Consider the following 14,335-nt stretch of genomic DNA (forward strand, 5'->3'; position numbering starts at 1 on the left):
CCCGGGCCCAGTGCGGAACACAGTAGCCCCCGCCGCGCGTGCACAAGGAGCCCACTGCTCCAGCAGCCGGAACCCGGAAGTGGCGGCCGGAACCCGGAAGCGGCGGCCGGAACCCAGAGTGGTGGCCGGAACCCGGAAGTGGCAGCCGGAACCCGGAAGTATTGAGACCGGTCCGCCATTTTTTTTTTTCTTTCGTATTCTAACCACTTGTGATAAAAACTGCTAGTTGTCCACCAAAATCAGGGTACGTTGCTAATCTACATTTCCCAGCCTCCTCTGCACTCAGATGTGACCATGTGACTAAGTTCTCTCCAACCCAACAAAAGCAGAAACATTGTGTACTATTTCTGGGCCCAGGTCTTAAGACTGTGGGTGTGCTCTCTCTTTTTCCTGTTCCCTTGGGCTGGAATCCACTGTGACCCAGTCTTGATTATGCAACAAGCCACTGGAGAATGACAGAACAAGTAGGTTGAAGGAAGCTGGATCCCTGAATAATTGTGTGGAGCAGAGCTACTCCAAAAACTGAATCATTCACCTTTTAACAGTTACACAAGAGAGAAATAAACTCCTATGTTCTTTAGACCACTGATTTATTGTAGGGGCTTTTTGATACGGCAGCCTAGTCTTGCCCTAAATAATTCACCACTCCATTTTATAACAGACCTGAGGTTATAAGGATTCCCCTCATGGAGGGAGAATGTCCTCAGATACATGAGACAAGCCCTCAGCAGCCATTTCTGTACTATGTGATCCTAGACATAGCTGATAGATCCGGGAGTGGAGCTCTTACCCAAACCCCATTTGCATTTTCCCTCCAAGAGATTGACAATTTTGAACCAAGACAGCGGCTGAGAATAATTGGAGCTAAGTCATGTTAATGGCAAGGCTTTAATGTTGCACTGTGCAATACAGGAACATGTGGGCTATTTGAAGTAAAATAAAATCTAAAAGTCCGTGTCTCAGTTGCACTAGCTACATTTCAAGTGCTCAATACTGTTTGTGGCTTATGGCTACCATATTGGACAGAGCAGACGTAGAACATTTTCATTAATACAGAAGTTTCTACCCGACAGCACTGTCCTAGAGAGAATGTCCATGATGTCTCCTGGTTCCAGTCCTTCTCAAAGATTGCTTGTTGAAACCATTTCTTAGATTCCGTGGGATACAACAGAATCTCTACAATAAATTCCCTCTCTTGCTGAAACTAGTCAGATTTGATTTTATTATCTGCTACCAAAAGGACCTCAGTTATTATATATATGGCACTATAACTACAAAATACCGAGTCTGATGGGGGAATTCTCAGGCTTATTTTTATTTGACCATACTTCAATTTTCACGTGATTGATCACTCCTTCCTAGACTCTTCCTTCCTGGGCTTTCATGACCCCACTCTCTTAGTTCTCTTCTAACCCTCTGACATTCTCATAATAATTGGTATTTTCCACTGAACTCTTATTCATCAATATACATTAAAGAGAGGGGACTCAAAAAGTGCAGGGCAGGCTGAAGGACAGACATGTTTAGGTTACATATTTTATATCTACAGTTCTCCTATTGGGCTTCTAAACCACGTATCTAATTGTTCACTAGATACTTCCACCTGGAAGTCCACAGGCACCACAAAATGGATGTACTTCAAACTGAACTATTCCTCATTCAAAGTCTAGCTTAGATATTTCCAACTTCCTTGTCTCCCACACAGAGAAAATGCGCTCTGTGAATACTGCTATCATGGAATTTATCATCACACTGTAGTTTAAGTGTCTATGTATCTCTTTTGAATAGAGACAACATTGTCTTCCCATCTGTATACCCAGCATAGTGTTTGACACATACTAGGCATTCAATAATTTTCATTTTAGCAAATTATAGTCACTCATACATTTTTTTTTTAAAGATTTTATTTTTTTCCTTTTTCTCCCCAAAGCCCCCAGGTACATAGTTGTATATTCTTCGTTGTGGGTCCTTCTAGTTGTGGCACGTGGGACGCTGCCTCAGCATGGTTTGATGAGCAGTGCCATGTCTGCACCCAGGATTCGAACCAACGAAACACTGGGCCGCCTGCAGCAGAGCGCGCGAACTTAACCACTTGGCCACGGGGCCAGCCCCAGTCACTCATACATTTTTAAAGAAGAAATAAATGTGTGGAGCAGTCAACTCCAGAATTATGCCAATACCTCTAGGTCTGGTGGCCATACAGCTAAATCAGCCACAGTTATCCCATTATTATCACATCTTAAGACCTAGACATGGGAACACAGAAAATTGTGAGCATAGGTTAGGATTTCTTAGCGAATTTTTCCACTTGAGACTTTTTGTGCTAACTCTAGAGGGATTTATCTAAGATGTTGGTGACTTTGGATGCACTTGAACCACCTCAGTTCTATAACCTTTAAGATAAATGGTGCTGAGCGGCCAGCATCCCAGCTGCCACTCATCCCTCACAGAGACACAGGGATAAGTGCTGGTTTCTAATGCTGCCAGAGTCCTCCTGCCCTGTATCCTTTGTTTGCTAAGATAAACCAACCTGATAGCTCTCCAGTTGAGAGGACTGGGCGATTTACTCAGCAGAACATACTGAGCCTAGCCGACAGTAACAAGCCAAAATGCCTTCAAAACACAGGCCGGGCGGCTCCGTGGCCGAGTGGTTAAGTTCCCGCGCTCCGCTGCAGCGGCCCAGGGTTGGGATCCTGGTTGTGGACATGGCACCGCTTATCAGGCCACGTTGAGGCGGTGGCCCACATCCCACAACTAGAAGGACCTGCAACTAAGATATACAACTATGGGGGGTGGGGGTGGGAAATAAAGCAGAAAAGAAAAAAAGATTGGCAACAGTTTTTAGCCCAGGTGCCAATCCTTAAAAAAAAAAAAACCCAGGCCGGGACATCAACATGTGAAGAGGAGGGTGGGTAGGGAAACGGAGAGCATGCCATTGCTTAGCTGTAAGCTACAGAAAAACGCTTTTCCAGGCCAAACATAGCCCTAAAGCTGCTTGATCGTGACCCCTGTTCCCAATCGGTCGGCCTGTCTTGGGTCGAAGGACGAGAAAACAGTGTAGTAAAGAGTCACGAGGGTAGCCAGCACAGACGCCTCTCCTCAGGGCTGTAAGTTACCCACCTGATCTGTGGAAGGCTGAGTACAGTCCCTTTATTTTTGCCCTGCTGGAGCTGACATCCCGTGAATGACTAATATTAGTTATTCAACGGGTTCCTGGAAAGCGCAGCCCAGTGTCTGGGCGCTCAACAGGCGTGTGTCTGAGGAGCGCCCAGGGAGGTGGACACTGCAGGGCCGGCCAAAGGGGGGGGGGGGGGGGGGAGACAAGAAGGGAGAGGAGGGGGGGACGGGAGGAGGGGGGACGGGGAGAAGGGGGGGACGGGGAGGCGGAGAGGAGGAGAGGGAGAGAAGGAGGAGGGGAGACGGGGAGCGGGAAGAGGCAGATGGAGGCGGGGAGACGGCGCGGAGCCACAGGACGCCTGGGAGGACGGCGCCGGGAACCCGACAAGGCGGGGCGGAGAGGAGGCGGGAGGAGGAGCTCTCCGAGCCTCCAGCCTGCGCTCCCGCCAGCTCAGAGCAGGCGCCCTGGCGCGGCCCGCGCCCCCTCCCCGCCCCCGCCGTCGCCCGGGCGCAGGCTGGCGTCAGGGCCCGCGGTCGTCGCGCTCTCGCCTCTCTCCGCGCTGTCCGCTTCGCCTTCAGCTCGCCGCGCCTTCCCCGCCCCGGACGGGCCGGGCCCTGGCTCAGGTAACTGCCCGCAGCTTGCTGCCCCTCACGGCTCCAGCCTCCTCCCCGCGCCGGCGGGTTCCCGGAGTCCTCGGGCCCCTCCGTGCCCCCCTGTACCGAGCACGTCCGCGGCCTCGGCCAGCCCCGGGGTCCGTTCCCAGCGCCGGTCCTGGCCCTTCCCTCGCTCCAGGCCTTCCCCAGCCTCCCGGCCTCGTCCTCCTGCCGCAGCATCCTCAGGCTGCCGGAGGCGCGGGGACTCTCGCGGCCGGGGCGCCCTCTGGCCGGCGGGGGACGATGTCAGGGTGGGGCCAGACCTCGGCCGGAACCCTGGTCCTCCAGCTCCTGTCCTGTCCTCTGGGCGCCTCACCGGGTAGAGGGCGGCCCTCGCTCTCACGCCTCCCCCGCAGGGCCGGGTAGAGAACCTCAGAGGAGTCCCTGGGGATGACTTGTGTGACGTGGTCGTAGGGAAACTCCTGTGTTTGGCCTTAGTTGGTGATAAATTGAGCCTAAGGAATGGATATGATTTCTTAGACTCGTCTATGGTGAAAACCACAGAAGAACTTGGATTTCTCTTGAAATTGCATTCGCCAATGTGTTATAAATAAAAGATACTCGTTTGGGTAGACTTAGCATATTTCTCCTAACGTGTTTTGTGACTGTGATTGACTTCATTTTTACTTCTCGTTCTTACATTAACTGATTTTACTTGTTTCGTGATGTTTATTAGCATCCATCCGTACCATAGTGTTTTGGGTGCGAGTTGCATATGTAGAAGAAATAACCTTTGCTACATAACAGGAGGTGATTTTTAGAGTTATAAAAGATTGAAGACCATCCGTCATCAAATGTGATAGGGCTCTATCCTCACATCTTGAAATGGTTAGCTGTCTTTTATACTTTACATTTTAATTGCAAAACTTGTAAGTATACATCTGGAGTATTTTAAAGCAAATCCCTGTTATTTTGTAGAATGTCACTAAACTTGGGTTCACCTGATGTTTCCTTGTGATTAGATTCAGGTTATGTATCTTTAGCACATATGTCACAGAGATGTTTTTCTCATTTTACTTATCAGGTGGCACCTGATTTCTGTATATACCATTTCTGATGATTTTCATTTTGAGCACTGGATTAAGTGGAGTCTACCTGGCTTCTTCATTGTAAAGTTACTCTTTTCTCCTTTGTAATTAATGAGTGTTTTATAGGGAGATGCTTTGAAGCAATGTAAATATCCAATTTTTTTTTTTTTTTTTTTTGAGGAAGATCAGCCCTGAGCTAACATCTGCTGCCAATCCTCCTCTTTTTGCTGAGGAAGACTGGCCCTGAGCTAACATCTGTGCCGGTCTTCCTCTACTTTATATGTTGGATGCCTTCCACAGCATGGCTTGCCAAGCGGTCCCATGTTAGCACCCGGGATCCAAAACAGGGAACCCCTGGCCGCCAAAGTGGAACATGTGCGCTTAACTGCTGCACCACTGGGCCGGCCCCTGTAAATATACAGTTTTTCATCAAATGTTAAGTTTATTCTTTTACTTATTTATAATTGTATGAATTCATGGTTTCCTTTTTTATCCCATGGATTTTTAAATCCATCACTCTACTTTGTTTTGATGCTCAAATTGTCCTCAGTTTGGTCAGTGAGGTCCTTTTCAGTATGGCTCCTGTGTTCTCTCTCTACTTTGTCTCCAGCACACTTGCCAGGCTGTCCCACTGCAGGAACATCCTCCTAAGATTCTCGCAGAAATGGACCATTGGCCCAGGGTTACACTCTCCTCATTCTGCTTGGGTTCTGACAACTGTTCCTGGCCTCCACAATCCTCAAACACAGCACAGGGACTTGCTAGGCACCTTCACTACATGTTATCTTGGCTTCATTTTTATGTGGTAGTTTACACCTTCTTACAGCTTGGTGGCTCAGGGCAGTTTGCACTGCTTATGTGGCGATTGAAGGCTTCAAGGGTGTTTATTCCAGGAAGTAAGGTAGAAGCTGTATTGCCTTTTATGATCCAGCCTTGAGAAATGCATAGCATCACTTCCATTTTATTTTTGGTCAAAATCCCACCCACTTTCAAGGGATGAGCCATAGACCAGAGCTCTCAATGAGAGAATTGTCAAAGTCACAGTGTAAGACGAGCATGTGGGGTGGGAGATATTGTTGTGGCCTCTTTTGGAAAATACAACCTGCCACACTGAGAAAAGAAAATCACATAGAAACTTTATTGTGAAAATCCTTTCCTAATTCTTGTTTATCTTCATAGTGTGAGAAATAACTTATCAAAAAAGCAAATACATTTTGCCTTATATCTTATTCAAGATAAAAATGAGATACTGAATGTGTTGTCAATATCTGACCTTTAAAAAGAGAGTTAACGAGCTACTGAGAGTAATTTACCAAAACTTTATGAAAATTCTAAATTAAAATTCTCAGTAAATATTATGGGCTGTTTGTTATTATATTTGTTTTTCACAGCATCTTGTGACTGTTTTTACGTAATTGGTCATTGATATCTTAACAAGCATGGAGATAAGATTAGAAGTTTTGACATCAACAAGTATCAAGCAGAAAAAACCCTGGCCACGAGTCTGCTGGTTGGGACAGGTAAGTTTTTTCTTTATTTGTACAATACCAGGCATAATATGTGTTAAATGTCTGCTTTGCCCCTAAAATTGAAGAATGTTCTATGGCCTTTAAAAAATAAAACACCATCCTTAGGGGCTGGCCCCGTGGCGAGTGGTTAAGTTTGTGCGCTCTGCTTCGGCAGCCCAGGGTTTTGCTGGTTTGAATCCTGGGCCAGACATGGCACACTTGTCAAGCCACGCTGAGGTAGCATCCAACATGTCACAACTAGAAGGATATACAACTAAAAATACACAACTGTGTACCGGGGGGCTTTGGGGAGAAAAAGGAAAAATAAAATCTTTAAAAAAAAAAACAAAGCACCATCTTTAGACAGATCACCTGCACGCTGAACAGGGGTTTTGTGTGTTTGTGGGGTTTTTTTGTTGTAGTGAGTAAGTTAGCTTTTCCAGAAAGTTAAGTGGTCTGTCTAGAAGAAATAGTTTACTTTCAAAAAAATATTTTTCATATTATGTTTGAGAAGGTTGATATGGCAGGTATCAAAAGGGAATATTTTATCTTCTGATTCTTTCCCTACTGGAATAGTCAGTTCCCATTTTGGTTTTCATGAATGTGCAATAAAGTGCCGCTTAGAACTAGAATAAGGATGGGCCACAATACACTAACAATCCAGGAACACCATTCTCAACGTGGAATAGATTCCTCACCTTAGGAAAAGTGGGAAAACTTATAAAATCCTCTTAGAGTTTGTAATAATTATTAAAATTAAAAAATTTGGTGTTTTGTGTCATTTCCTGTGAGAAATTATACCATTAATTAACTTCCTCTAGAACAGTGTCTCTCGAACTTTTTGATAGTTCAGAATCATTTGGAGATCTTGTTAAAGCATGTGCTGGGCCCCACTCCCAGAGTTTCTGATCAGTAGGTCTGGGGTGGGGTTGGAGAATTTCTGACAGCGTCTCAGGTGTTGCTTATGCTGCTGGTTAAGTGATACTTTGAAAACCACTGCCCTAGAATATATGAAAACAAAGTTAATTCAAAATAGCATACTTTTTGGGGCCGGCCTGGTGGCGCAGCAGTTAAGTGTACACATGCCACTTTGGCAGCTCGGGGTTCGCTGGTTCAGATCTTGGGTGTGAACATGGCACCGCTTGGCAAGCCACGCTGTGGCAGGTGTCCCACATATAAGTAGAGGAAGATGGGCACGGATGTTATCTCAGGGCCAGTCTTCCTCAGCAAAAGGAGGAGGATTGGCAGCAGTTAGCTCAGGGCTAATCTTCCTCAAAAAAAAAAAAAAGTATACTTTTTCTAGATACTAAAAAAGTGATCAGAGCCAGGGGTTTCAGAAGCCGTATCTATTTTAATCTAACTAAATAATTTAAAAACTTACCCATACCATTGTTCAAGTTGATGAGATTAAACAGCAGACAACCCAGTTTTCTCTAGCAGAATTGGAAGACATTCCTATAACTTTAAACTTCAAAGAAATCTAAATGCAACCATTAGGTCATCTTACCTAGGAATTCTGATAAGAGGTATTTTAAGATAGAATGAAAAATCTGCAGGTTACTTCATCAACTTTACTTTTCGTTTTATGATTTATTGTAAGGGTTGTTCTTAGATGTCACTTTGTTTTCCTTTCTGGGATAATTTATTTAGATAAGATGTTGAATTAATTTCTGGCACCTCTTAAGTTTCTCACTTGTTTCTTCTCTTAGGAAAATGAAGCTGTTTTTCTTTTGGACGATAAATTCATAAATGAAATTAATTTGCTGTCAGGAAGGACAAAGAAGAAAATTCCTAGTCTGCAGCCTTTGTTGAAGAATGTTATTGTCCTAACAACGTCCAGTAATGGTTAAGTAGTACTAAGATTTTCAAAAGCCTAGATTAACTGTATTTTTTAACAATTTGGGGTAATATTAACGAAAATATTAGATTATAAGAATTGTATTTCCTTTTTTGAAACAGATGCCTGGCTGGCTGGGGTACTCACTACAGGGGAGGTTTTCCTTTGGAACAAAGATCAAGATTGTTTGAAAACTATACAAGCAACTGAAAAGCCTAAGGAAATGATTAAAGCTGCAGTAGGTGAGAATTTTTTATTTGTTTAAAATAGGTTTAACTTGATAAATAGGAGGAAAAGAGGATGAAACATTTTCCTATTAATATTTTAAAAATATATCTCTAAATGTGTGTATGTATGTATCTGTATATATATATTTCCGTATGTATATATGGGTTTTTTTTTGGTGGTGGTGATTTGTGATATGTAGGTTTGTCTTGAAAAAAGAAAAGTCTGGCATGCCTAACATATCTGTGATAACAGTGGGTTCCTAATAACCACGTAAGTACATGCCAAATGTTACTATTATTTGTACTTTGAATTTATTATTAGTACCTTAGTTTTACATCCTGAATGGAAACATCATTTTGATTTCTTATTGTCAGAATAGATAAATTACGTACTTTCTGGAGAGAATTCAGACTTCAGAGGTTTAATTGCTTTTTTTTTTCCTTTTAGCAAGCTCTTTGAGACTGTACTTGTATGTATCTGAAAATGGAAAAAGAGTTCTGCTTATAACTCCTTCTGGATGCATATTTCTTTGGGAATATTTGGAATTCAAGAATATCGTATCTTCTAAAAGCCCTTCATTGGTGGGCCAGTGGTCCCAGATCATACCTGAAGAAGCAGTTCATTTGCCTTCCACTAAAGATAAAGAAGCTGTAGTGCATGCTGTTTTCATAAAAAATGAGGTAAAGTCCAAATCAGACAGGGTGTTATAGAAGTTGAGATTTCAGATGAAGAATAGAGGCTGTCCGTGAAGCCATTGAGCGGAGTGTGTAATAGCATAGCTATGTATCTCTAGTCATCATTTATTGTCCTAGTAATTGTGAAATTATTGTGGAAAAGATATTTTTCTATTTCCTGGTCACATTTTTAAAAATGTTTATTAAAAATGGCTTGAGGGGCTGGCATGGTGGTGTAGTGGTTAAGTTTGCATGCTGTGCATTGGTGGCCTGGGGTTTGTGGGTTCAGATCCCGGGTGCAACCTATGCACTGCTCATCAAGTCATGCTATGGTGGCATCCCACATATGAAATAGAGGAAGGCTGGCACAGATATTAGCTTAGGGACAATCTTCCTCAAGCAAATAGAGGAAAATTGGCAAAAGATCTTGGTTCAGGGCCAATCTTCCTCACCAAAAAAAAAGAGGGGGTTTGAACTTACAGCTTCCTTTCTCTTTTCCTAGTTTTATTTTTCCCTAGTTTTAAAATGTAACTAGTTTTGTAATTTAAAAAGCTATAATTGGTGATATTAAGTAAGCCATTTAATTCCAAGGACATAACACATTCATTAACTAAAAAAACATTTTATTTGTTTATTTAATTTTGCTGAGGAAGATTAGCCCTGAGCTAACATCTGTTGCCAATCTTCATCTTTTTTGGATTGAGGAAGATTAGCCTTAAGCTAACATCTGTGCCAGCCTTCTTCCACTTTATCTGTGGGTTGCTGCCACAGCACAGCTGAGGAGTAGCGTAGGTTGATGCCCAGGATCTGAATCCACAAACCCGGGCTGCTGAAGTGGAGCGTGCTAAACTCAACCACTGTGCCACAGGACCAGCCCCTAAAAAACATTTTAAATAGCTGCTTGTTACTCTTTGTATGTGTGGACCAACATTTTATTACCCAATCCCCTATAGTTAGAAATTGCATTTTGAAGTTTTATTGTTTTCCTCTACCTTCCCCCACCTTCAGGGGTAGTGCCCTATGTAACTATAAAAGAAGAGAAAAATAAAAATATGAGAATCTTTCCAGTTATAGCTACAGTAAATGGCAGTGTTTTCTTAAGAGAATAAACTGTGCCTTGATTTCCCATTTGGGACCTGCCTCTGGCTCAGAAATAAATTACTTAGTCTTCAGCTTAAGGTTAAGAATAAAAATATAAGCAGGAGCTCAATATGTTTCATTTATTTTATTTATGATGAGAAAGATGTTTATATGTTTTATATATCTTGATTTATTTTCAGATTAATTATATACTAAAGCATATTAAATTTATCTACAGTTATTTGGAGACTGCTGCTTGTGTTCATTTACTTTTTATTCTGGGGAATGCCTGAAATTAACATTTCTAGCAATTCGGTGGCATGAGAATGTATTTACACCTATAAGGTGAGGAAAATGTTTCCTTCTTCCTTATTTTCTTTGCCTTTTAAAACGTTATCATCTTTTGGCCCATAAATACATAATAAAATTAGTAAAGGAAACGTGAACTTCAACTTCTGAGACCTTATAAATCCTTTATTCTTGTAAGTATTGCTCTGTTTCTTTAGTTTTCATTTTTAAATGTTTACTCCAGAAAGTTTTTCTTGTTTTTGTTTTGTTTCCCTTCTTGGAATTGAGAAAATGTAAAAGATAAGGCAAGCTGTGGTCTTACTTCTCTTAAGACTATAAAAATAACTATTTGGGGAAGTAATTCAATTGAATTTTAAAAGGGGCATAACTTACTTGAATTTGCTACTGTGCCTTTCAAATGCTCAAGCTTTGTTTTATTAAAAATAGTTTCATTTATCTAAAAAGCCCCATAAAATAGAAAGAACGCATTAAAAGCATATAATGCCTAAGTAAGATTTAGTCAAATAGTGTGATTTTTTTGTTTTTTTCTGTTTATTTTATTTTTTTATGCTAACAGTACTTGTTAAGCTGTAATTTGTATAAAGTAAAATGAACAAATCTTAAGTATACAACTAGATGGACTTTGACAAATATACATGTATGTGTAAACCATCTTAATATCAAATATAGAACACTATCCTAAAAATCCTCTCTTCCATACCTATTTAATCCCTGTAAAAATGTTGGCAGTGATGTAGAAATATGTGTATTTGAATCTTTAGTGGAAGCAGATGTGTTTGTGGTTGGCTATGGAATGTGCCATTACTAACAAAACTCCGACATTGAGCTTTTTAAGTGGTGACTACTCTTTTGTACCCGGGATGATACTTCTTTTAGGTTATTTTTTAATTTTTTTTTTGGAGGAAGATTAGCCCTGAGCTAACAGCTGCTGCCAATCCTCCTCTTTTTGCTGAGGAAGATTGGTCCTGAGCTAACATCCATGCCCATCTTCCTCTATTTTATATGTGGGATGCCTGCCACAGCGTGGCTTGATGAGTGGTGCTAGGGCCACGCCGAGGATCTGAACCCTCAAACCCTGGGCTGCCAAAGTGGAGCACACAAACTTAACCACTGTGCCACCAGGCTGGCCCTCTGGGATGACACTTCTGAATGGTTGCTAAGGGGCCCCCTAGTGTATGTGCACATGTAGGAGTTTAGTGGGACCCTTTAATTTTTTCTAATGAACTTATATTGATTTAGAAGTTATTATACTTGCTGTTTTCAAATATTTCATTGTTTCCTTAGATCATTGCCATTCTGTGTTCATTGGGCACAACAAGATTGCCTTCTGAGCAGTCTGATTCCTAAATGTGAATCAGTAAAATCAAGAGGAGCTCTAATTTCTGCCTTTTCCAGAGATGGCCTTACCCTGGCAGTAACTCTTAATCAGAAAGATCCAAAGGTCAGTAAATGTAATCTGTCTTGGAAGAACCTATAAAAGAGAGCGTTTAGTCCTGTTTTGAGGTTTTTTTCCTCTTGAAGATATATTTTTTTCTTAATACTACTTTATGTTCTTTATATTGGTGTTTTCTCATCCAACTTAACATTGTGCATTGGTAAAGTTATTTAAATTAGCTGTCATAATTTTTAAAACTTGGTCTTCAGAAGTGAGCAGAGGATAAGGGAAAAGAAAGAAAGAAGGGCAAAGTGCTAACTGGTGTTCTTAAAATGTGGTATAAAAGAGAGAAGAGTTATAGGTGGTCAACATTGCCTTGTGAGTTGGGAAAGACTCCCTAGATAGTTTGTCAATAGAATAATAGATCTCTAGCTTCCAGAATTATAAGTAATGATTAAAGTGTAATAATTTTAATGATTTTGTTTTTTTTTTTTTTTCCTTTCTAGGCAACTCAGGTATTATTTATAAACACACTGAATTTTGTTACTCTCTATGGTAGCCTTAAAGGATGTAGTAATAAGAATCCTGTGGTTCCAGCTACACTTGTCAGGTAAGAAGTCTTGTATTTCTAAATAGTGTTTTTATTTTCTTTTCCAATAAGTTATTTTCTTCTCGTAAGTTTAAGGCTCTGATAATTCAACAGGTATCTAAATAGATGGATATTTGGATAGATAATGCAACTTTCAGCATTTGTGCTTGATAGATTCTAAAAATTGCTTTATATAGGGAAAGCCTTAAATACTTTAAGGAAGGACCTGGAAGGGTGGAAGATAGGTGAACATATATGTTTTTTCTTCTATTTATTTCTGTGTTGTCTCAGGAAGAGTAGAATCATGGAATAGAGAAATGTTTCACTTAGTTGGAGAGGTTGAAATGAAAGAACCTTGGGAAGACCATTCAATACTGAGACACTCATAGCCCTTTAAACAAAGTTGGCATTCTCTGTATATGGGTCAGTAGCAACGTAAGTGGTGATTTTGGATGGCACATGAGGTACCGCCAGGGCCTGTATGGGACTGTAGAGTAGGAATATTTCCTCTTGGACTTCCTTATTTCCTTTTCTGAACACTTTTCTATGTTGTTCTCTGAATTTCCAAAGTTTTCAGGTCCCTCCAGCCTTGCGTCTTCATTTTCATTCGCTCCCCAAAAGTTGCTTTCCGGAAGTATTACTGGTCTCAATGCAGGTCTGTTTGACTTGGGGTGTCCTGTTTGCATAAGGAGGAGCTACATTTTGTCCCTGTGAAACATTAATATGACCAGATAGTTAAGTAGTGGTAACGAAGAGGGGAGAGGGATCTGCTGCCGAGCAGAACTCTGGCAGGCTGCAGGGAGCGCTGGCCTGGTATTGGTCCTTATGTCTCCGTCTATCAGTAGATCTCAGCTGTGGACACCAATAGGATTAAAAGCTGTTCTGATTAAAATGTGAATCACTAAAAAGCCTGACGCTCTTAAGCAGTATTTTCATTTTATGATTTGCTCATGAATCTCAGTAAATTCTAATTGGTATGTCGTATAGAGTAGATGTTTATGAATAAAATCCCTTTTTCTTACCTTTATTCTGGGAAGCAAAATACACAACACGTATGTGGCAACTGCCTACTATGCAGCCTTTTCTCCTTATTTTTTGAAGTGTTGCACCCCTGCTTGGCCAGTATAAATTATAGAGAGTCCTTTGTAAATATATTGTCTTGCTTTTTTTTTAGGTCCTACTGGGTAGGTGATATCAGCTGGACTCACGATAGTCTTTTTCTGGCTTGTGTGTTAAAACGCGGCTCCCTGGTTTTGTTGACCTGCCAAGGTGAATTGCTCACATTAGTTACATTTGGTTGCTCAATAGAATTTGGGCCAGCAGAATTTATTCCTCTTCACCCACTAATAACATATAGGTGAGACATTTGAATTGTTTTAATTTGTTTATGGAAGTTTTGGTATTACTTTATTGTGTGGTTTTTTTTTTTTGATAATTTCATCTTTCAAATTGTCTTCTTCTTTCTTTAAGTCTATCATCTCAATATCTGTTTCTTATTTATAGTTTTCTTCTATTTCTTTTTGTGGCTTAATCCTGGTGAAAATTTGCCATTGTGACTATGTAAGTATAAGTTATTTAAATATTCAATAGCACTAAAAATTTATCTTCTGTGATATAAAAATTAAAGTATGATATGTCTTTTAAAGTTTTAAAAGAAGAGCACTTAGATGAATTAATAACTCAAAATTAGCTGGGCACATGGATTTATCTACTTTTCTTCTCAAAGGGAAAAAGGGGAAAAGTTTTTGGAAGTAGATAGAAGACTTTATAATTTAGCTGTATTTTAATTTTTAATTGTGAGATGGGGGATTGGTTTGCCTTTGGAGTCAGATCAAGATTCAGATCTTGATTCTTCTACTTATTAGTTGTATAACTTGGGGTAAGTTATTCTTTAAGCCTCTGTTTCTTTTACTGTGAAATGAAGATGACAGTAAGT

General features: G+C 40.9%; 1 protein-coding gene across 7 annotated transcripts in view; it reads left to right on the forward strand.

Moving 5' to 3' along the window:
• The first annotated feature begins 3,415 nt into the window (after window positions 1–3,415).
• CPLANE1 (ciliogenesis and planar polarity effector complex subunit 1) overlaps window positions 3,416–14,335 on the forward strand; it is a 115,627-nt gene continuing 104,707 nt past the window's right edge. For 6 of the 7 annotated variants that reach the window (XM_070519747.1, XM_070519750.1, XM_070519748.1 and 3 more), the window contains exons 1-9: window positions 3,416–3,741; window positions 6,191–6,319; window positions 8,017–8,152; window positions 8,267–8,386; window positions 8,820–9,052; window positions 10,365–10,471; window positions 11,720–11,876; window positions 12,317–12,420; window positions 13,574–13,756. In XM_070519747.1, the coding sequence (XP_070375848.1) occupies window positions 6,239–6,319; window positions 8,017–8,152; window positions 8,267–8,386; window positions 8,820–9,052; window positions 10,365–10,471; window positions 11,720–11,876; window positions 12,317–12,420; window positions 13,574–13,756 (1,121 nt within the window). In that variant the 5' untranslated portion in view covers window positions 3,416–3,741; window positions 6,191–6,238. Of the gene's footprint in view, window positions 3,742–6,190; window positions 6,320–8,016; window positions 8,153–8,266; window positions 8,387–8,819; window positions 9,053–10,326; window positions 10,472–11,719; window positions 11,877–12,316; window positions 12,421–13,573; window positions 13,757–14,335 lie in introns of all 7 variants that reach the window. The other variant, XM_070519753.1, reaches the window with a different exon arrangement.

The sequence above is a fragment of the Equus asinus genome, chromosome 10 (genome assembly GCF_041296235.1).
Source record: "Equus asinus isolate D_3611 breed Donkey chromosome 10, EquAss-T2T_v2, whole genome shotgun sequence".
Taxonomy (NCBI): Eukaryota; Metazoa; Chordata; class Mammalia; order Perissodactyla; family Equidae; genus Equus; species Equus asinus.